General features: G+C 41.5%; 1 protein-coding gene across 3 annotated transcripts in view; it reads right to left on the bottom strand.

Annotated features, from left to right (window-relative positions):
* The window catches only part of LOC121930486 (aldo-keto reductase family 1 member B1-like), a 31,120-nt gene extending 8,340 nt beyond the window's left edge, over positions 1 to 22,780 (bottom strand). Inside the window, exons 1-5 of one of the 3 annotated variants that reach the window (XR_006103959.1) lie at positions 22,114 to 22,295; positions 9,949 to 10,116; positions 7,549 to 7,665; positions 5,317 to 5,394; positions 4,257 to 4,379 (exon numbers count right to left, since the gene is read on the bottom strand). Coding sequence is in view for 2 of the 3 variants with exons in the window: in XM_042466877.1 (XP_042322811.1) it covers positions 4,257 to 4,379; positions 5,317 to 5,394; positions 7,549 to 7,665; positions 9,949 to 10,116; positions 22,114 to 22,179 (552 nt within the window). In the remaining variant the exon portion in view is untranslated. Of the gene's footprint in view, positions 1 to 4,256; positions 4,380 to 5,316; positions 5,395 to 7,548; positions 7,666 to 9,948; positions 10,117 to 22,113; positions 22,296 to 22,708 lie in introns of those variants that run through there. The other 2 variants (XM_042466878.1, XM_042466877.1) reach the window with 2 other exon arrangements.

The raw sequence follows: 22,780 nt of genomic DNA, 5'->3' as shown, positions 1-22,780 counted from the left end.
AAAGCTGTCAAATATGGATGGAAATAAACAACCACACTCAAGAGCTTCCATGTAGTTTCCGATACAGTCAGCAACAACTTGATACATGTTTTATGCTATGCCTGTCAACCAGTCAAGTCTTGGTGCTTTGCTTATTTTGGGGGTGAAGGTAGATCATTTAACTGCTATTTATGTTACAGAGGAACCAATGCTGCCCAGGCCAAGATACGTAAAAGTTTAAAGGAGGAGGGAGGACACTAGGCTTTCTCTAGTTGTAAGATAAATTCAGGCATTATGGCCAGGAGGTAGGATGATGAACTCTTTTTCTCCATTCCTCCCTTCCCATACTTCTGCTGTTGAATATTGGCAGTTTATGAAAAGAAAAATGAGTAAAAACAAACAATAAATAAAAACATTTTGTATCTTGTCAAATGTGATTTTTTCCACCAAGCATTAAGTGCAAAGAAGTATCTTCTTACAATAGCATGACTGAAGAAAGGGGGAGGGGGACACAAATCATCATTCTGTGGACCCTAGTGTAAACTTTGAACAAAAAAGCAAATAGCACAGTGGCTTTTCCAAACCACATACACAATGAACCATAGTGTCAACAATATCATGCTTCCCCTCCCCATGTTCTGTTGGCCAATGGCCCATACACTTGCCCATCACAGTACAACACAAGAGAGGAAAATTGCCTGTTTGGACTACGTGGTCTGGAGGGTCCTACTAGAGAAGCTGGCTTTGTTTTCTGGACTAAAATGCAATGAGAAAGGCAGCTGTGTTGGCCGTGTGCACTACTGTCAGCAACTGGGCTGGTTTTCACTCATTGTGCCAGCCCAGAAGCTCTGGCCAATGTCCACATCATATTTCCATTGCTCACTCCTTGACTAAATGCATCCCAGAGGGATAGAGAGGCTGGGTAAGAGAAAAATGAACTAGTCATCCTCTGAATCCCCTAACACCGAAACTTGGTCCTGTTTCCTTTTTGTTTGACCCCTCTTAGGGAGGTCTGAAAACCAAAATGGTGCAGTGGTTTGAGGGTTGGACTATGATTCTGGAGATCAGGGATTGAGTGCCAGCTCAGCCATGAAACCCACTGGGTGACCCTGGGCAAGTCCCATACTCTCAGCCCAAGGGGAAGGTAATGGCAAACCTCCTCTGAACAAACCTTGCCATGAAAAGCCCATGATAGGTTTGCCTTAGGGTCACCATAAGTAGGAAATGATTGAAGGTACTCAACAACAACAACAACAACAGTCAGGTTTAGTTCAGCCATTAGGCAGAATGAAGCAGCTGTTTTAAGCAGCAGATTTCAGACATAACTGAAGGACAGCAAAGTGTTATTTATTTTCTAAAATTATTGCAATCTTATTGTTAGGTGTTTGGAAGATTTCCTCTCTCAAGTTCCAAAATAAACTGGCTGGCTGAGAATCAATAGAATAAACTGTGCTGAGAACCTATTTTGCTGGCAAGCTAACACAGGTGTTGAATAGCCCAGTGCTAGTCAACATCTTTATCAATGACTTGGATGACAGAATTGGGGGAATACTTATCAAATTTACAGATGATACCAAATTAAGAGGAATAGCTAATACTCCAGAGGACAGGATCAAAATTCAAAACAACCTGACTAGACTAGAAAGCTGGGCCAAAGCTAACAAAATGAAATTCAACACGGAGAAATGTAAGGTACTGCACTTAGGGCAGAAAAACGAAATGCACAGATATAGGATGGGGACACCTGGCTGAATGAGACTACGTGTGAAAGGCATCTAGGAGTCCAGGTAGACCACAAGTTGAATATGAGTCAACAGTGTGATGCAGTAGCTAAAAAGGCCAATGCAATTTTAGGCTGCATCAATAAAAGTATAGTGTCTAGATCAAGAGAAGAAATAGTGCCACTGTATTCTGCTTTGGTCAGGCCCCACCTGGAATATTGTGCCCAGTTCTGGGCACCACAATTCAAAAAGGACATTGAGAAACTGGAGCATGTCCAAAGGAGGGCGATTAAAATGGTGAAGGGTCTGGAAACCATGCCCTATGAGGAATAACTTAAGGAGCTGGGGATGTTTAGCCTGGAGAACAGAAGGTTAAGAGGTGATATGATAGTCCTGTTTAAATATTTGAAGAGATGTCATATTGAGGAGGGAACAAGCTTGTTTTCTGCTGCTCCAGAGAATAGGACCCGGAACAATGGATGCAAGCTCCAGGAAAAGAGATTCCACCTGAACATTAGGAGGAACTTCCTGACAGTAAGGGCTGTTCGTCAGTGGAACACACTCCCTCAGAGTGTGGTGGAATCTCCTTCCTTGGAAGTCTTTAAACAGAGGCTGGATGGCCATCTGCTTTGATTGAGAGTTCCTGCATGGCAGAAGGGGGTTGGACTGGATGGCCCTTGTGGTCTCTTCCAACTCTATGATTCTATGATTCTATAAATTGTACTGGGTAAAGTTGCACAGTTACTGGGAGCTTATTTGTAGGCTCAGCTGCAACATTTTTTGAGGAGACTTCATGGAAACTTTCCATACATCCCAGGTATGAAATTTATATATAAATCTCACCAAGTTCACAGACAGACCTGGCCAGGTAGCGGCACTAGAAATTAAAATACTTGTTTGAAAGAACAAGCCAGACAGACAGGCAAGGCAACTGTAAACAGATACGGTTCTAGTTGGACAGACAGGCTGTTTTTAGAAAGTAATGTTACCCCATGCATCTCTGTCACACAATACAGTGGTGCCTCGGGTTACGAAATTAATTCGTTCCGCGGCCGCTTTCGTAACCCGAAAAGCCTTCGTAAGCCGAAATGCCATAGGCGCTAATGGGGAAAAAGCCGCGGCTCTGCCGCGGCTCCATTTAAAATAGCGCCGGAGTTTTTTCGTAACCCGAAAAAACTTTCGTAACCCGAAACAATAATTCCCTATGGGATTTTTTCGTATCCCGAAAAATTCGTAACCTGGGTATTTCGTATCCCGAGGTACCACTGTACTTTGTTTTCAGTATGCATTGCTCTTTAGGGTTTACACTTAGGGTCACAAAGTGTAGATATGTCAGCTCACATTTCAATCACCTTTCCCCCACACTTTTAAGATGAGGACAAAGCAATCTTTAGATGCTGTACTATTTTTATAATTATTTCATGGTGGGGAAAAAAACAGATAGACGACTTAATATATTTATATATCACCACCAAAGAAAATGGTTTTCTGTGTGGTCTTATATAAATACAGGCTGCGAGTCTGTATATGTTGTATAACTTTATGCATAATTTGCTATGTAGGTGAGATGCTATGGAACCCTCCTAGTGACTTATGAAGATGTTTATTGGGCATTAGAATGGGTTTTTTTGATGTGCATCAGCATTCCCTAGCTGGCATTCCAATGTGCACTGGGAGTACCCAATGAGCATCGATCCCAATGCACAATGGTCACTTTGCTGGCTCTCCTATGTAGTAACATCATGGCAGCTCTTTGCTGAATATGGACTGCTTGGTTCTAATTCCTGCAGACACAAGTCCACTTACAAAGCTAGATCTCATTCTGAATTCCACCCTATGTATATAATTATTTCCTGAGCTCCCCACCATGAACAGATTAAACTTGTGACATTCAGTATCTGAACTGGAAAGTTTAAAATATAAAGTGCTAAAACACAAAGTTAGAATATAATGACTGCATTTGTATGTCACAACAAGCCATGGTGTACTTTACTGAATTCTGGCTTATTGTCATATATGAATCCCACTCACTAGTCACAGACCATAATCTGAAACCATGATATGCCATTAGTTTGAAAGCTCCAATTTGTTTAAATTATGGCTTGTCATAATGTCTCAGCCCACAACCATGGCTTATGCTGACCTGATTCTCTAGCTGCTCACCAACTGCTAACAGGAAGTAGCAAAAGGGACATGAAAGAAACTAACCAGAATATGGATAAGCCACATTAGTTTAGTCATCTCCTGTACAACTTGTGGCTCAACAACAGAACAAAACACCACCAAACCAATCAGCACACAGTTTATATGCTATTTTAGTATCTACAAGGGACAGGTTTGTTTTTCTTTCTTTTATAAAAATGTATTTGTTTAAAAACAATTAAACAAAGAATTCCAAGGAACTGGAAATGATACAGTGCAATGGTTAAAATGAGTCATCAGATGTATTCTACAGGCATAGATATAATTTTAACAGTGACTTTCATCACCATGCCTTTCTTCTATAAAGTAATCCCTCCTTCTAAGTGCCTCAGTTTATATTAATAGGCATCTTACCTGGTTATTTGCAGGCTTGTGCTTCAATCCAGGCTTGTTCAAGATTCTCTCGATCTGTTCATGGTTGAAATTGGAAACCCCAATGGCTTTCACTAATCCCACATCCACCAGCTCTTCCATTGCCTAAAGGTACACAAAAGGCCAAATGTTATCATATGACACTTTCCTTCCTGGGACTATACTATTCTGGGAGATGAGGAGGAGATAAAGTCCATGCAACATTAACACTACTCTTCTCTGTGGCACAGTATGATTCTTCCTGAAGAAAGATATGAGACCCATTTAAAGACTCAGCCATATGATAATACAACAACTTTGCATCTCCTGAATCACCTGGCATTTATTAATCAATAATAAGTCCCTAGCATTCTGGTTATGCACAAGGATTTTGGAGTTAGTCTTAAAACAAAGGCAAGTATCCACTCATTTTGTTCAGGGCATAAGGATGTCAACTAGGCTGCTAAACAAGTTCAGCAGAATTAGTATGAATATACCCTAAACTGAGCTGGCCATGACATATGGACAATAGATCCCTGTTGTTCAAACTTCCCCTACTCCACAGAGTAGGCATCTGGCAGCCTCCAGATGTTTTCTTTTTCATTGTAATGCCCATAATCTCCAACCATTTGTCATACTGGTTGTGGAACATGAGAATTATACAGTACTCAAAAATAGCTGGAAGGTACCAGGTGGCTGATTCCTGCTCAGTACTATTCCATACATATATGTGCATGTGTGTGAGTGGGTACACATGTACTGTACGTGCCCTTAAAGGACACTTTATCTATCTCTTTAAGCATGCACACTCTGCTCCAAATAACTGGAACAGGAATAGTAGTGTGAGGGAGAATCAACAGATTTCCGAAGCAGAAATAACGAAAACAACACCAATTTTCCTATTTTCCTCTGAATGGGGCAGAGAGAGTGAATATGCATGCAGTAGCATTTTAAATCAGGGCCATTTCTTCTCCTGACACTTCATATATATTTGAAATCCTAAACTTACAAAACCTTAGTGGAACTGCATGCATAAAGAGAAACCTTTAACTGAAAGACGTACCTCCCAAGTATCTAGAAGATTTGTGTTACTGGGTATGATCATGCCTTTTTCATCGGTAGGAAACAGATCATCTCCAGCCTGCCAATACAGAGCAAAAATGAAAGTGGGTTTCCTTCCAAATATAAGAAGTCAATTAAAAAGAAGTCACACAATTATTCTAGCTTTGCTACTCAATATACTTTAAAATGGAATGTGTTTGGAACTAAAGCTGGGACTGAATGAACACAGACAGGTGCTTTATCCAACAATTGGTAGCCTGAATTGCTATTCCCTCACTCCTGTGTTTGGCACTGAGCTGCATGCCAAATGGGGCAGTTTTCAGCCGTTTCCAGTGTCCATCAGCTAGAGAGAGAAGCAACAATAGGACTTTGGTGATGTATTGAGCACAATCTGCTCTCTGGCTTCTTGATGGTCAGAAGTCCATTCACTAGCATGTGCTCCAGCTGTTTCTAGCCATCAATCAGCTGGACGTAAGGGAGGAGCAATGGGGCTATGGGTTACTGATAGGTGCTTTAGCAGAACTGCCCAGAGACAAATGAAGGAATGGCTAGAAACATGATCTTTATAAAATAGATTCTGGTGGTTTTCTTAGGAGACTCTGGCGCATTACAGACCGCCCAAAATGGGCGGTCTGCCGCCCCCGCCATTTGCAGCACAGAGGAGCCCCAGCGTACAAACCGCACGGCTCCTCCGTGCTGCAAATAGAAGCCCCCAAATGGCGCTTCTCTTTGTGGCGTGCTAATGATGGCGCGAGGTGCCAATGGCGCTCACGGCATCATTTGCGCCACACAACGTGTGGGCGCAATGCGTCCGCTACGTCAAGATGGCAGCACCTGTGTGGACGGGCGCCGCCATTTTGTACGGACTCGGTCTGTATTAGGGTTGAGGGGCATCTGGAAGGGACGCCCCTTCTCAACCCTAACACGCCCCTTCCTAGCCTAGCCTAGCCTAGCCTTCCTAACCTAGCCTAGTCTGTAACGCGCCTCTATTCCACAAAGCTTATGATGCAAAAGCACTGCAGTTTATTTATTAAAATATTTCTATGCTGTCATAGGTCCAAGGATTTCTGGACAGTGTACAGTAAGATCAATTTGAACAGTTTAAATTGCTTTAAAACAATTAGCATACTAAGTCATTTAATGTTTAAAACAGGGTAGTTTAAAAGAAGTTAAATCAATTTAAAAATGACTCAGATGTGCTAATTTGGAAATTAAGTTATGCCCTTGCTGATTGCTTGTTCCTGTGTCAGTCTTAAACAACAGCCTCTCAAGGTCTCAGAAGTGGATCACAGCAGGACCAGTCCACACCTCTAGGGGAGAACATGGGGCTAAGAAGTGAAGAACTGCCCTGGTGGAGCAGACTACTATTCTTACAATTATGGATCTTTCCTTGTAATCTAATAATTCCTTAAATACGGTCAGAAAGGGCAATACATGGCCTCCAAATATTACTGGACTGTAACTATCAGCATTCCTCACCACTGGCAGGATTGATTAGAGCTGGTGAGAGTTGCAGTGTAACATCTGGAGGACCAAACATTGTCTACATGGATGAAGAAACTTTAAATATTAATTTTAATGCCCACTTTTGTATGTATACAGCAGAAACAAAAAAGCCTGAGTAACCATGAAGGGTGTGGTGGGAAAATTTAATTATTTAACCTGACTGTCAGTCTCTGATTCCTATCTAAATATCAAGGATTAAGTTCTCCCCAGAATCCTCTTCAACTTAAAGCCATATTTCATAAATTGCCTAATACAAACATTGGCCTTTTAAAAACAGGGATTTTTTGTGTAGCCTTTTCATTATATGCTCAGGACCTATAACCAATAGAATATTAATACAATTTGTTCTATATCATCGGTGGGGAATCTTTGACTTTCCAGATGTTTTGGATTGCAATGTCTACACTCCCCTACCATTGGTCAAGCTGATGTGGTTTATGAGAGTTCCTGCCTGAAACATCTACAGCAGAAGTAGCTATCATGTTTTTAAGTATGTTGTGAGCTAACTTGAGTCTCACTACTGAAAGGTGAAATAATGATGATGATGATGATATCATGTGCACTTCCAGCTGTTGGAATGCAAGATTCCTATGTGATCTAGAAAGTCAAAGTCAAAGAGTTTCCACTTCTATTCCAGATAAATGATGCTTCACATGCCAACAGCCATCCCAAAATCAGCCAAGTACTATGTAAATTTTACCCAGAAAGTGGAGGCAATTCAAAATACCTTGAATCCTACAGGCCAGTGAATAAGGTAGAGGTCCAGGTAATCTAGTTTCAGGGCTGCAAGAGTTGTTTTACAGGCACTCTTCACCAGGGCCTTTTCATGGAATGTGCACCAAAGCTGTAGGAAGGGAGAGAGGACAAATTAACGCTATTGCTTGATGCCCCCCCCCCCCAGCAAAAGACCTATTACATAAACAGGAGGAAATGGCTCAATTTCTCCAACAAGACTGCAGAGCAAGTTCTGCCATTCACTTCACAATATACTCAAGTGAAGAGCCACTCTTTTGAAAAAGGTAAGGATTCAGCAACTGCACTTGATTTTCATAGCTCAATCACAGCAAACATCCAACAAAAACTGACCTGTATATGGCAGAAATCAATTGAAAAATCTGAACACCAATTTGTGTCAGAGTACCCCTCCCACTATCAAACCACATTTATTTAAAAGGAAAAAGTATATCCAATTATAGGGATGCTATCATATGCTTGCAATGAGTTCTTTAAAAGATGAGGAACATTAAATTGAAGTGAGGAGCGTTACACACGCGCCAAAGGTGCGTATTAGGGTTAGAAAGGGGCGTATTAGGGTTGAGAAGGGACCTCCCTTCCGGGCGCCCCTCAACCCTAGTATGGACCGAGTTCGTACAAAATGGCGGTGCCCGTCCACATGCATAGCGTCTGGACGTTGCGCGGCAGAAGTGATGCCGCAAGTGCGTGACTAGCGCCTCACGGTGCCACTTCCGGGGCGCAGAAAGAAGCACCATTTCGGCGCTTCTTTCTTGCTGCGCCCGGGAACCGTGTAGTTTGGCTGCTGCGGTTCCTGGACGCAGCAACCGGCGGCGGCGGCAGAGTGCCCTTCTTGGGTGCTCTGTAACGCATCTGAGTCCCAATAAGATAGAGCTGCTATTTGTAGGTGGTTTGTCTGATCTGAGTAGCTAAATTACAGAGACTAATGGCCAAATAAATCTATTTATCCTCCTATGTACATTGTAAAAAAGGTGTTTCCAGCATGGTATCCTCCAGATGTTTTGGACTACAATGCCCAGAATAGCTAATAATCAGAGTGATGAGAATTGTCCAAAACTTGGATTGCAGAAGGTTCTTATAAAGGAGCATTCAAACATACATCCCCTTTGACACCAAAAAATACATGAAGAAACCTACATTCTAATTTTAGGGTGAAAATAATACACTGCTATAATGAGGCAAAATGATCACATCCTAAACTAGATTCTCTTACCACCAGGGCTGGGGAGTAGGAATAAGAGGTTTTTACAGGAGTAGAAATAAGGAGTAACAAATTATATTGCACTGAGGAAGGGACTAGGAGGCAAAGAGAGACATTTACACACACACATCAGCCTTGCAAAGCAACTGGGGATTTTCCCCAGGGCTGGGGAGTAAGAGGAGTAATATTAAGAAAAAATATCTTACTCTGGAGTAGGACGAGGAGTAATTCCAAAATCACCGCTACTACCCAGCCCTGCTTACTACCACAGCTGCTTACCTATCTTGTGAGCAAATGCATAAGGAAATGTCTTCAGTCACTCTTTCCTAAGATCAGACAATGAGCTCTTTCATGTTGCACCTGCAGGACATTTTCAGTAGTGACACTGCGGTTACAGAATGTAAAATGCTTTCTCATCAGGTCAACTCTTCTCTGAATTTCAGCTATTCACATAAAAAAAATCACTTCTGACAAGCATCCTGTGCTCACAAATTTTGTTGATGTTTATTATTTTAAAATGTTCCAGATTTAACAGACACACTGAAACGAGCAGGACTCAAGTTAGTAATTAAATCCTGTTGATGGCAGTGGGTTGCTTTAAAGTACATTTTGTTTAGAGCAGTTTTATGATAGTTGTATGCAACTAGCTATTGAAGTCCTGGCTCCAATATTATATAATGTGTGATTGCATCTCTGCATACAATCAGAAGAATACACCATGGGGAAAAAATCAGAATTACATAAATATTGTTACTACAGTCGGTCCTCCACATTTGCAACTGTGACTTTTACAGCTTTGATTATTCAAGAACTTGATTAATCTGTTCTCTCTAGGAATCTCTAGGTCCTCTGCCCAACTCTATGGTCAACTTCTGCCAAAAGCTGTGCGGCAGAACCTACAGATTCCTCTAGGCATTTGTAGGTCCTCCAGCACAACTCTATGCTCAACCTCCAGTGGATGTTGAACAAAAAGCTGTGCTGGAGGACCTAGAGATTCCTAAAGAGGTGTTCTCCTAAGTTAAAAAAATGTTTTTTTATTTCTGATTTTCTCACTTTCACAGGGATACTACAGCCTTAAGCCCAGCAAATGGGAAAGACCTACTGTAGTTATTTTGAAGACATTTACACACAGCAACAATAGGAGGGGTAAGCAAAAAATGTAAATATAAATACCTTGCTGACAACAAAAAGATCCTCACGCTTTACAACCCCTGCATTGATTTTCTCTTGGATTCCATTGCCAACTTCATTTTCATTTTGGTACACATAGGCACAGTCGAAATGGCGATATCCCACATCGATGGCCTTTTTCACAGCCTCTGCTACTTTTCCTGGTGGAGACTAAAGAACATTCTGTTCAAGTAACATGCTTTGTTAACTTGTTCCAACCACTCCACATCTTTTCCCCACAGTCCTTTTTTTTTTATAATGTCATGTATAATAAGTCAGCACAAAGAGCTAGTACGTACTGATAATACTCATTCAGAGTCAGCAGACTTGATGGGGTTTTTTGTGTTAGCTGTGGATCAGGTTTTAAATGGGGACAAACTATTCAGCTTAGCATGCTAAATGACATCTTGCTTCCAGAGGCTGTACACAGAGAAACATCAATAAAACCTGCTTTTCATCTTGCAAATAAAAAGGATGCTGGAGTAAAGGAACACATATAATGACTTCCAGTGTAAGCACTAACAAAATCCACAACATGCACACCAACTTCAAAACCCAGTATGACACTGTGGTTTATAGACAATGACTAATAATGGTTTATGAAAGCATACTACTTTACCATGGATAAAGAAAACAAGTGGTGCTTAAGCAGTATGCTTGCAAAGCTCAACTGCACAGGGTTTTTGAGTAACCAAATGATAAGTAGAATCTGTCCAAATGCAATCAACTCTTTTGCATGAAATGTATGCAAAGTAAGTTATTCACATTTATCACAGTATTGATAAGGAGTGTGAAGTGTAAGTTGGAGAAATAAAACAACAGGGAGGATGGAGAGATATGGAGTGCCTTTGTTGATATTTTTTAAATTTATGATACCTGGATGAGGGCATGGCTGATAAGTAATTGGAACAAGCACTTTTTGGCAACTAAAGTTACACTAGACAACATTTTTATTCTAGGTGTCATGTGGTATTTATTATGCCTAATTACGATCAATTCAATCTGACTTGGGTAATTTACCACACATGGCTTTTATACTACAATTAGACTTGGCAAAAAGGAGCACTGACAATTCTTATCACACACGGCCGCTTCTGACCTGTAACTGCTGTGTCCCTTTTCACTGACAGGGGAAACCCGTCAATAAACTCATAATTGCACAAGTTGCCAGGTTCAAAATGTTGCTGCCAGGACAGCTGTGATATTGGCAGTCATGCAGTGTCAGTGTCTCCTCCTCTCCCCCTTCCTATTCATATGCAAGCAGATTCCTTGTATTTTTCTATTTCTTTTGGGGTTTTTTTAAAACTTCAATTACAGAAGTAGAGCTCTGGATTTGCATGAAAAAGTTAAAGTAAAAATGAAATAACTGAAAGGCATGCAAGGTAGGGCGTAAGGCAGGGTTAAAGGGGATTCCAGAAGAGAGTGTGATGGCCCAGCTGCATGACTGCAAAGTAGTGCAATAATGGCTGCTCTGAAACCATTATGCTTCTATTGTTTTAAAAAACTGATGCAATTGCTGTAAGAATGGGGCTTGTGCAGTTATCTCCTTGGTCAGTTGCATTTATTAAGAAAAAGCAATGCTCTGTAAGCATTGTTTGCAATTTGCAACAGGACATCCCTATACATTCTTGAATTATTAGTGGACGTGTTTATTCAGCCTCTGGGGAATCCTGTCTTGTTGTGAATGAGTTTCATGCTGGTACAGCAGTGTATTTACTACTTTTTAGCTTTTCCTGAGTAGTGTGAGCAGCTCTAAACATAAATAATAGTTGGTTTAACGTTATGACTGAATTTTGAAATCTGCTCTTTACAAGCTAGGATTATAAATTAAGCTTTCGTTCATGGTTTAGAGACTCCAGCTGGTTTGTTTAGCTGGTTGGATACAGCCGTGATTTTATGAACTAGTTTTGTGCACTCAGGTCCAAAGCTGGCAAAACAAAACATGTACTGTAGAGTGAAATGAAGAGGAAATTTGAGATGTCATGAGCTTGCAAAAACTTCTAGTCTAGAACAATCTTTCAAGCCTCTGGGCATGTAGCTAAACAGCAAAACAAGGACTGGCAACTAAATTGCAGGTCAATTTGATTAAGGATGTCTAAGCACTGTCTACCTCCAGTACTAAAAGGCTGAAATGTTTATCAGATAAATGGATTAGTAGGAAATCTTGCAAAGGACAGGTGAGCCCTACAGCAAAAGATCCTGCTTATGAAATTATCAGTCACACTGAGAGCTTTGAAGACATTTTGCTACTTGAGTTCGAACAGAAAATGCTGCACTACACCCACTAAAGTCAAGGTGCATAGTACTGAGAGTCAAACCAAATTATTTTGATACACTATGCAGAAAATTATGCAAGTGCCTCTCCCCATTCCTACCAGTAAAAATACAAGAAGAAATCTAAAATCAGCAGCCTATCTCAGCTGCCTCACTCTGCCTATTGATAGGCCTGGGCATGTACATACTTGTCTATCTCCAAAACTCTCCATGTCTCCACCAGTTATTTACACAACATTTGCACTGTGATACTAGCTGATTAAGAATTATGAGCCCGGGGGGGGGGGGGGGGGGACAAACTGCTTGGGACACATTTTCAGGTGGAAAGATGAATATAGTTTCTCCTATGTGCCTCACTTGGAAAGTGATTTGGAAAAAAATAAAATCCAATGTCACTAGCTACCAGAAGGAAGTGGTAAAGGCAGGGGGATGGTTCACATCAGTGGTTTTTGAACGGTTTTCCTAGTATGTGAAACTATAAGGGGTTTCTAAAAAAGATGTAGCAGGTGATAGGTTCCCCTGGAAGACTTTTTATCCACCAATACTGATCTTGCACTGAATGCTGTAAGAGAGGTGTCTCACATGTTCAGTTCACCCGAGGTCACAATGGCCCGTTCCAGACGGGCTCTTGAAGCGCCCCCATCACGTGCTAGGGGTTGGCCGGGGACCTAGCGTCCACACCGGCCTCACCCCTAGCACGTGACGGGGGCGTAATAATGATGGCGCCCTATACACACAGGCGCCGCCATTATTACGTGCCAGACGCATAGCGTCCGCACGCCGCTTATGACATCGCGAGTGCGCCATTGGCACCCTGCAGCGTCATAACCGCGCCATGGGAAGAAGCGCCATTTTGGGGCTTTTTTGCTCCGCGCGGGAGCTGCGCGGTTTGGCTGCTGTGGCTCCCTCACGGAGCAACCAGCAGCGCCGGCAGACCGCTACTTTTAGGCGGTCTGTAACGTGCCAATATTGTCCTAGACCTATAACAATGATTCCCAAACTTTGGTCTTCCAGGTGTTTTGAATTTCAACTTCCAGAAGTCCCAGCCACTTTGGTCAACAGCCGGACATTCTGGGAGCTGAGGTCCAAAAACACCTGGAGAACTGCAGTTTTGGAACCTCGGTCCTAGAAGCTCTCTCCTGGCCGTAATCATTTTCCTTATATATACTGATAAAATAAAATACTAATAGCAAATTAAGTTCTTGGGACTACGGGTCCTTATGATAGCACTTAGGGAATCAAAAGGTTTGCAGGGAAGGGGTCAGGGAAAAACATTCTATTGGGAGGTGAATGCCTAAAACACATTAGTGAGTATGGGCAAGTTTAATGTTGAGAGAATGGTGGCTGCTTGTCATTCTGGACAGGTGGGGAAACTACATGGAAAAGGATTTAGTTACAGTGGGTCCTTGTTATCTGTTGGGATACCAGGTCTCCCCATGGATAGCAAAATCTGTGGATGCTCAAGTCACATTAAATACAGTGGGGTAGTAAGATGGTGTCCTTATATAAACTGGCAAAATCAAGGTTTGCTATTTGGAATTTATACTCTATTTTAAATACTTTCAAGCCTTTGATCTCAAGCAGCACTGGAAGGTTTAGCAAAAAACTTTTGCTGAAAATGAATTTGGCTCTCCTGAGGGAAGACTTTGCTTGGAAATGCTTGCGAAAAAAACACTGCAGGGATGGCACAGCTGACTGACTACAACACAGCATTACCAACAGCTTCCTGTTTAGAGACACCTTCTGCTCCAGAAAGGATCAGTACGGGTGCATCTGTACTGCAGAAATAATCTGGTTTGACACCACTTTTAACTACTATGGCTCAATGCTATGGAATTCTGGGGATTGTAGTTGGTTGTGGAACCAGAGAAGACATTGTTGAAAGGGCGTTTGTCATTGCCCTCCTCTGAGGCTGGAAGAGTGTGACTTGTCCAAGATCATCCAGTGGGTTTGAACCTTCCTCTCCCCTGTGCTTTAGTCCAACACTCAAACCACCTTACCATGTTGGCTGTCATGTCTGCCTCAAATTCCAAGTTTTACTTGAAAGAAGTCATATCCAGGAACATACCTGCTTTGCTAAATGAGGTATTCCTTACCCAAGAAAACTGTATGAAATTCATGGGGTTGCCATAAATTGACCAGTGACTTGAAGGCATACAGATAAACATATAGGTAAAGCTTGACATACTCACTGGTAGCAATATGATCTATCTCTTTGGAAATTCCCATAGCCGATTATCCTGGGTTTTTCAGGGTTTTTGGTAGTTCCTCATCCCTTCAAAATTAATCAGATGCATTCGAAATTCATGTGACCAACACAGATTCAACCCCTGTTCTACCAGGATTATTTACACCATCTGAATAAACTCTAAACTCCAAAACTGCAAAAATAATCCAGTTTGAGACTGCTTTAACTGCCCTGGCTCAGTGCTAGGGAATCCCAAGAATAGTAGTTTGTTATGGTACCAAAACCCTCTGATAGAGAATGCTAAATGTCTCACAAAACTACAGTTCCCAGGATTCCCTAGCATTGAGCCAGAGCAGTAAAAGCAGTCTCAAACTGGATTATTTCTGCAGTGTGTTTAGGACCTAAATTACAGTAAACCTGACATTCCCCATCATACAAATCACTGGGGTCCAAAATGCACTGTAGAAATAATCCAGTTTGAGACCGCTTTAATTGACCTGGCTCAATGTTAGGGAATTCTGGGAATTGTAGTTTCAATAGACATTTAGCCTTCTCTGTCGGGAGCTCTGGTGCTACAATAAACTGCAATTCCCAGGATTCCCTAAGACTGAGCCAGGGCAGTTTAAGCTGTCTCAAACTGGATTATTGCTGCAGGGTGTTTTGGACCGTAGTTTGTTTTTTGGACCGTAGTGTGTTTTGGGCCAAGGTTGTAATATAGACGTCTGTGTTAGGATTTTAAGTCATACATTGACAATATTACAGCAATAAATTGAAATCAATCAATCAATCAGACAAGGCCATACAATTCCCCTAAATCATCCCTCACTGAAATAAATCAGCTCCTTGTAGGAAAGAAACTGCTATTTCTCATTAAACAAAATAAGTTTTATTTCTTCCTGTTTCCTTCCAGACTCTTATACTGTGCCTTTGGCCAAGCATGATACCACTTTAGAATTAAATAGCTGTGTATACTTAATCTGGAATCAGATTAAAAAGGCCCAAAGAATATACTGTAATGTACACATTATGAACTTCCTTCACTGAACTTTGCAGAAACGAGGCTTGCTGTTTTTGCTGTTGGGTCCTCGAGCCTTGAGTTTAACACAATCTCATTCTTTCGGACTTAAAAATATTTACAAGTAGGACTTGCAATGTCCACTACGACGCCACTTTAACTACCATGCTCAATGCTATGGAATTCTGGGAACTGTAGCTTTGTGCGACATTTAGCCTTCCCCGTCAGAGAGCTTTGGTTCAACCACAAACTACTATTTGCAGTTGTAGCGGTGTCAGACTAGCAACACTGTAATACAGTAGTTTAATTCCATTTTAATTTAATTCCATTTTTGTAAAGTTTTTAACAGTAATGTGTTTTTAGACTGTAAACTGCTTTGAATTTATAATATATACTAAATTTAATAACTTGGTTCTGCATGGAGAACTTTTGTTCACTATTTCAGATAGTCAGCCATGCTTCCTCTGTAATTGTTTCATTTATCCCTCTCCCTCATCAGCTGGCCAGCTTCCTTTGACTGGCATCCACACTGCAGAAATAATCCAGTTTGACACCACTTTAACTGATGGCTAAATGCTATAGAATTCTGGGAATTGTAGTTTGTGGTGGTCCCAGAGCTCTCTGACAGCGGACGCTAAATGTCTCACAAAACTACAATTCTCAGAATACCATAGCATTGAGCCACAGCAGTTAAAACAGTGTCAAGGTGGATTACCTCTGCAGTGTGGATGCAGCCCATGTTTAACAGAGCTGTTTGGGAGGTTACCTCACTTAAATACGGTGTATGTGCTGTGTACATGCCATTTTGGCTATATAAACTACAGTTTGGTTACATAAGCAACCAAATTCCCTTCGGAACACTGCAGATAAGTGGTGATAACAAGATTTGCAGACTTTTTTCCAGTATGAAAATTCTTTCCCTTTACAGGGAACAGGGAGATCTTTTTTAACAAATAGAATAAAATAAATGTTTTCTTACACAGCCCAAACCTTAAAAATGGCATTAACAAGGCTCATGAATTAGAACAAGTTTCATTGATTTTAATAATGTACTGTATTTCATTGTTTTTTACATGTGTGTGTGGTTTTTTTTAACCTCAATAAACTGAAACAAGAACTGGAGTGGCTCTTTCTTTTTTGGCCTGAAAGGGATCCATTCAGTTTAACAAGACTAACTTCCAAGTAAACATGTACAAAACCAGGCTGTGTGATTGCCAACTTTTTTTCCTGCCATGGCTCTTTTAACTTAAAATAGGATATGCAATTAGGAGAAATTCTGGAAGCAAACTTTGCTCTCCAGTATATAAATGCAAGGAAAGTTTCACCAGCAGAGAATTTCTATTTATCACACCACCAGTCACACTTAAGTGTGCATCTACACTGTAGAAATGATGCAGTTTGACACAACTGTAGGAGTCATAGCTCCATCCTATGGAATCCTGGGGTTTATAGTTTTGCAAGGTCATTTCAGCCAAAAAGTGCTGGTGCCTCACAAAACTACACATAAAGTGGTGCCAAACTGCATTACTTCTACAGTGTAGATGCACCCTATTCATTTGCAAAGACTATTTGTATGCAAAAGCATGTTATAGCATCTTTTAGACTGAGAGAGAAAAGGAAGTTGGTAGCATAAGGTTTCTGTCTGAGGCCCAATACATGCTACAGAAATAATCCAATTTGGAGACTGCTTTAGCTGTCCTGGCTCAGTGCTAGGCAATCCTGGGAACTGTGGTTTTGTGAGACATTTAGCCTTCTCTATCAGAGAGCTGTGCTGCCAAAATAAACTGCACTTCCCAGGATTCCCTAGCACTGAGCCAGGGCAGTTAAAGTGGTCTCAAACAGGAGAATTTCTGCAATGTGTTTTGGACCATTGGCATATGAAAGCTTATGTTACTAACTTTTCTTTCTCCAGGCAATAAACTACAATTCCGAGAATTTCACAGTATTGAGTCACGGCAGTTAAAGTGGTGTCAAACCTGATTGTTTCTGCAGTGCGGATGCAGCCTCAGTCTCAAAGGTGCTACAAGATCCCTTTGTATAATGATCCAGACTAACATGACTGTGGCCTGTTACAGACTGCCAAAATAAAGCTGCTTCAGGTCTCTTTGGAGGTATGCTGTTTAAATGATGCACGCATCCTAAGAATCTGGAAGCTGCACCAAAGCTACACTCCAGTGCTTAGGAATGGAGTGTGGCTCTGGCGCGACCTCCGGACTCTTAGGACCCATGCATCATTTAAATAGCATACCTCTAAAGAAACTCAAAGCAGCTTTATTTTGGCAGTCTGTAACAGGCCTGTGTCTACGAACTGACTATTTTTACTATTATTATTAGTGAGATAGGAACCTTACAGCTTGGAAATGGCAGAATTCAAAGGAGATTTGCTGTCAAAAGAGTGCCTAGACTTGCAACTCCAAAAAGACCTGCAATTGCAAAAAGCTAGGCCAAGATTCTAGACTTTAAGTTGTTTTGGAATTTTTAAGTAAAGTTTTGGTCCAGGTTTGGAAAAACTCTATTCCCCTGCCCCCAATATTGCTTGGACTATAGCAGCTATCAGATTCCAACCTGTAAATCAAAGTTGAGGGATGATGGGCATTCTAGTGCAACAGAGAGAGGTACATTATCTCTATTTTAGTGGCAAGGAAGGAAAATCAGTTCCACAAAATGTGTGTTGTTAAACTCTATAAATGCATCCAAGGAATTCCACAAAGGATTTCCATTTAACCCTAAACCACATTTGTATCCCCAGCCCATTTCTGTCCTGTTCACTCCCAAAAGCAACCAAAAAAAGACCAAAAAACTGTGGCATCCCCTGGGAAGCCCAGAGGATGCGACCCCTCCCAGGATAGCAATGTTTACCAAGATTGAAATGTGATGGCCTCGCTGGCAAACCACGAGATCATGACTCACCTTCTGGTTGACAATGCTTTATCCATAATTGGATAAGCCCATGTTGATTTGGCTGAGACAGTGTACACACCCTGCTCCCCTTTGCTAATTAGAAATCTCCTGAGTACACATTGGTCCCTGATTCCGCAAATTGCCTTCTGATGTACAGTGAGATAATGTAAACCTAATGTAACCCTGATGTCAATAAAAGGAGCTGGCCAAGACCTGGCCAGAAGGAGAAGCTTTGCACCCCCATTCCTGTCTCTGCGTCTCTCTCTGCCGCGACAGCAAACATATGAAAACCTTGTACAGTGGTACCTCGGGATACGAAATACCCAGGTTACGAAATTTTCGGGATACGAAAAAATCCCATAGGGAATCATTGTTCCGGGTTACGAATGTTTTTTCGGGTTACGAAAAAACTTTTGGTGCTTTTTTCGGCTTTTTCGCACGGAATCGCGGCTTTTCCCCATTAGCGCCTATGGCAATTCGGCTTACGAAGGCTTTTCGGGTTACGAAAGCGGCCGCGTTACGAATTAATTTCGTAACCCGAGGCACCACTGTAAATGTCTAACCTCAGCGTTGGATATAAAAAAATTGGATCACTAAAAAAATGCCAACGGGGAAGTTATGTAACCATGGCTCGTATTTCAGAGGGTAAGGAATTTTTCAGTTAAGGCCTGCAACGTATCATAAGCAAGATCTGCAAAACAGTAAAATTAAGGAAGTTACTACTTGGATGGGTGATTGCCAACAAACACCAAGTGCTGTAGGTTACTATTTCAGCTGAAGGAACTGGCAAAACTACTCTTAAATATTCCTTGCCTAAGAAAGCCTTACCACCACGTGGCGTAGTGGTTTGAGTATTGGACTATAACTCTGGAGACCAGGGTTCAAATCCCCACTCAGCCACAGAACCCCACAGGGTGACCTTGGGTGAGTCACACTCTCTCAGCTTCAGAGGATGACTATGGTAAGCTCCCTCGGAAGAAATGTGCCAAGAAAACCCCACAATAGGTTTGCTTTAGGGTCGCCATAAGTCAGAAATGCCTTAAAGGCACCTACACACTGGTGTAATGGTTTGAGCATTGCACTAGGACTCCAAAGAGAACAGTTCGACACTTGGCTGGGCCAGGAAAACCCACTGGGTGACCTTGGGCAAGTCACATTCTCTCAGCCTCAGAGGATGGCAATGGCAAACTCCATCTGAAGAAATGTGCCAAGAAAATCCCACAAGTCGCCATAAGCCCGAAACAACTTGAAGGCACAAACCCCACACACAGGCTGCACTGACCTCAAAGGAGAAAGGAATGAGACAGAAATGTAAATACAGTGGTACCCCGGGATACGAATGTGCCGCCTTACGAAATTTCCGGGTTACGAAAAAAATCCAATTAAAAAAAACTGTTCCGGGTTACGAAGGTTTTTTCGGGTTACGAAAAAATTTTTGGTGCTTTTCGGCGCTATTTCACACGAAATCGCGGCTTTTCCCCATTAGCGCCTATGGGTTTTTCGGCTTGCGAAGTATTCCGGGTTACGAAAGCGGCGGCGGAACGAATTAATTTCGTAACCCGGGGTACCACTGTACATGCAATAAATCATTGTCTCTGCAAACTGCAACTCTTCTGAATCTTTGGGTTCTTACTTTGGCATCAGGCTGTATTTCAGAGGAAGGAACTGGCAAAACTACCTCTGAGTATTACTTGATAAAACCCTTGAATAATTATAAGTCAACATGTGCACACACGGGTGCCTAAAAACCAAATACCAGCAAAAACAGCTCTGAAATAAAAATGCAAGCAGCCACCATAGATCCAGACAGTGTTGCATGCTTCCTTTTAGGACAGTGGTTCCCCAACCTTTTCTATGCCTCACACCCCTAGGAAATGTTTGATTAATGTTCACAGCCCTTGCAAAAGTAATATCGCTTTTGAAGATGACGACGTCTATTTTTTCATTTTGAACCACATACAATACTGCTGGCAAACCAAGGCTGCATCCGCACTGCAGAAATAACACAATTCGACATCACTTTAACTGCCATGGCTCCGTGCTACGGAATTATGTGATTTGTAGTTTCTGTTGACTCCAGAACTCTCTCCCAGAGAGGGCTAAATGCCTCATAAAACTACAAATCCTAGAATGTCATAGCATTGAGCCAGGGCATTTAAAGCAGTGTCAAACTGGATTATTTCTGAAGTGCAAATGCAGCCAAATTGAACTTAAACCAAATTGACCTCCCTATTTGCTTAGCTTTCTGTTGTCAAAGGCAATTAAAGGGTTGTTATCTAATACAGTACAGATAATTGGTCTATCTGCCAAAAAATAGAATTCTTGATTTTCAAGATTCTACTATTACGAGAAGTCCTGCAACTTTCTTAATAGCATTAGCTAAAGCCTGTGCATGCCCCAAGATATGAAGTTTTATTGATTTACACCTTTATTTTGTCTGCTGTCTACATATAATTCCTTTAGTTGAAATAGAAATTTCAACTACTGTATCTGAAATTTTCCATTATACCTTTTATATTTTTACAATTGTTGGATATTTGTACAATCTCTTTGTTTCATATTTTTAATAAAGATCCTAGTAACATTAGAAAAGCTGCAACTTTCTTAATGGCATTAACTAAAGCCTGTGTCGGTGACAACAAGGCATTCCCCAAAGTCTGAAGTTTGATGCCTTTATTTTTTGTTTATTTTGCATTATACCTGCTATATATTTTTATACCTTAACTGTTGCTGGATATTTGTACCATCCCTTTTGGTTTATAGTGGGACAAACTGGACAAAACTGCAAATCTAACTGGAGCAATGAGATTGTAAATAATGCAGGAAAGAAAAATAATGAGTGATGATTTGTGCTTTAAGGACACAAGCCCCTCTTTGTGGCATCCCCAGAAATTGTATCTTGCAGTTCGGACCCCTGTTTGAGGAGATGGAAAACTTAAAGTACAAAGGCCTCTAGTTATAAGCAATCAAAATTGTACTGAACTAAACTGCAAATCAAACTGGAGCAATAAGATTCTAAATAATTCAGAAAGAAAAATAATAATGAATGATCACTAACTAGTGCCTCAAGAATACAACCCCCACTTTGCAGCACCCCCTGAAACTGCATCTTGCAAAGAGGGGGCTTGTGTTCTTGACGCACTAGTCATCACTTATTATTTTTCTTTCTGAATTATTTAGAATCTCATTGCTCCAGTTAGATTTGCAGTTGAGTCTAGTAGTTCAGTTTAATTTTGATTGCTTGTAACCAGAGGCCTTTGTGCTTTAGGCTTTACATCTCTCAAAATAGGAGGATCCCAATTGTGGCACCCCCACAAAATGCATCTTGCAATTGGGACCACCCCCTGTTTTAGGAGATGGAAAGTCTAAAGCACAAAGGCCTCTGGTTACAAGCAATCAAAATTAAACTGAACTACTAGACTCAGCTGCAAATCTAACTGGTGCTGTGACGTTCTAAATAATTCAGAAAGAAAAATAATGGGGATGACTAGTGCCTTAAGGACACAAGCCCCTTTTTGCAAGATGCAATTTCAAGAGGTGCCTTAAGGACACAACCCCCTCTTTGTGGCACCCCTGGAAATTTGAATCTTGCAATTGGGTACAGGAGATGGAAAACCTAAAGCACAAAGGAAAGGGGGGGGGGGGGGGGAAGGAGCCTTTTCTTATGGAAATAGAGGGGTTAGGAAGAGCTCATGCAGGCCAAATCTGGAAGGATCTGGAGATGAAAAAGTGAAGGATGCTGCAAGAGAGGAAAGCAGATCCATCATCCCCCATCCCTGCCAGTGCCTACCTTCCAGGTGCCCAGCCCCAAAATGGGCATCTTGGCTTTGGTGTAGAGCTCCACGTACTTGGCCATGGTTTTTCTAGTCCGATCCCCAACAGGAAAAAACACCACCAGGCTCAGAAACAAAGAAACACCAGCTGCCTGGGCACTGTCTGCAGCTCAAGCTCTCTTTAAGGCAAGGCTATATAAAAAAGCCTTTGCTCCGCCCAGGCAGGCAATGCAAGGCAAGGCAAGGGAGGAGGAGTTGAATGGCTGCTGGGAAAAAAAAAGATATTTTTGGGTGGCAACTGGCAAGCAATCTGGTTTCTATTTTATAGAGAGGGACAGCAAAGTTTGCACACCTTGCAAACAGGGAGGCAGGCAGGAACTGGCTGCACCCTTTTAACCCCCATGCCATTTTGCTTGGTGCCTCTACATTGTAGAAATATGTTGAAAAATTTCTACATTGTAGAAATAGGTTGGGGGAAAAATAGGAGGAAGACATAGCAACACTCTCAAGATATGCAAAAATAAAAGAAAGAGTATAGATTGCCTACTATTGCAAAAAACAAAAACATCACAGACCTAAAACAACTACTAAGGAAGGTCAAGGAAGACTCACCAGGATGCAGCTACACTGAAGAAATAAAATGAAGCTTGACCCCACTTTAACTGCCATGGCTCCACCCTACAA

The sequence above is a fragment of the Sceloporus undulatus genome, chromosome 5 (assembly GCF_019175285.1).
Source record: "Sceloporus undulatus isolate JIND9_A2432 ecotype Alabama chromosome 5, SceUnd_v1.1, whole genome shotgun sequence".
Lineage (NCBI taxonomy): Eukaryota > Metazoa > Chordata > Lepidosauria > Squamata > Phrynosomatidae > Sceloporus > Sceloporus undulatus.
Note: the sequence above shows the minus strand (reverse complement) of the source record. Positions and strands in the feature narration are given on the sequence as shown.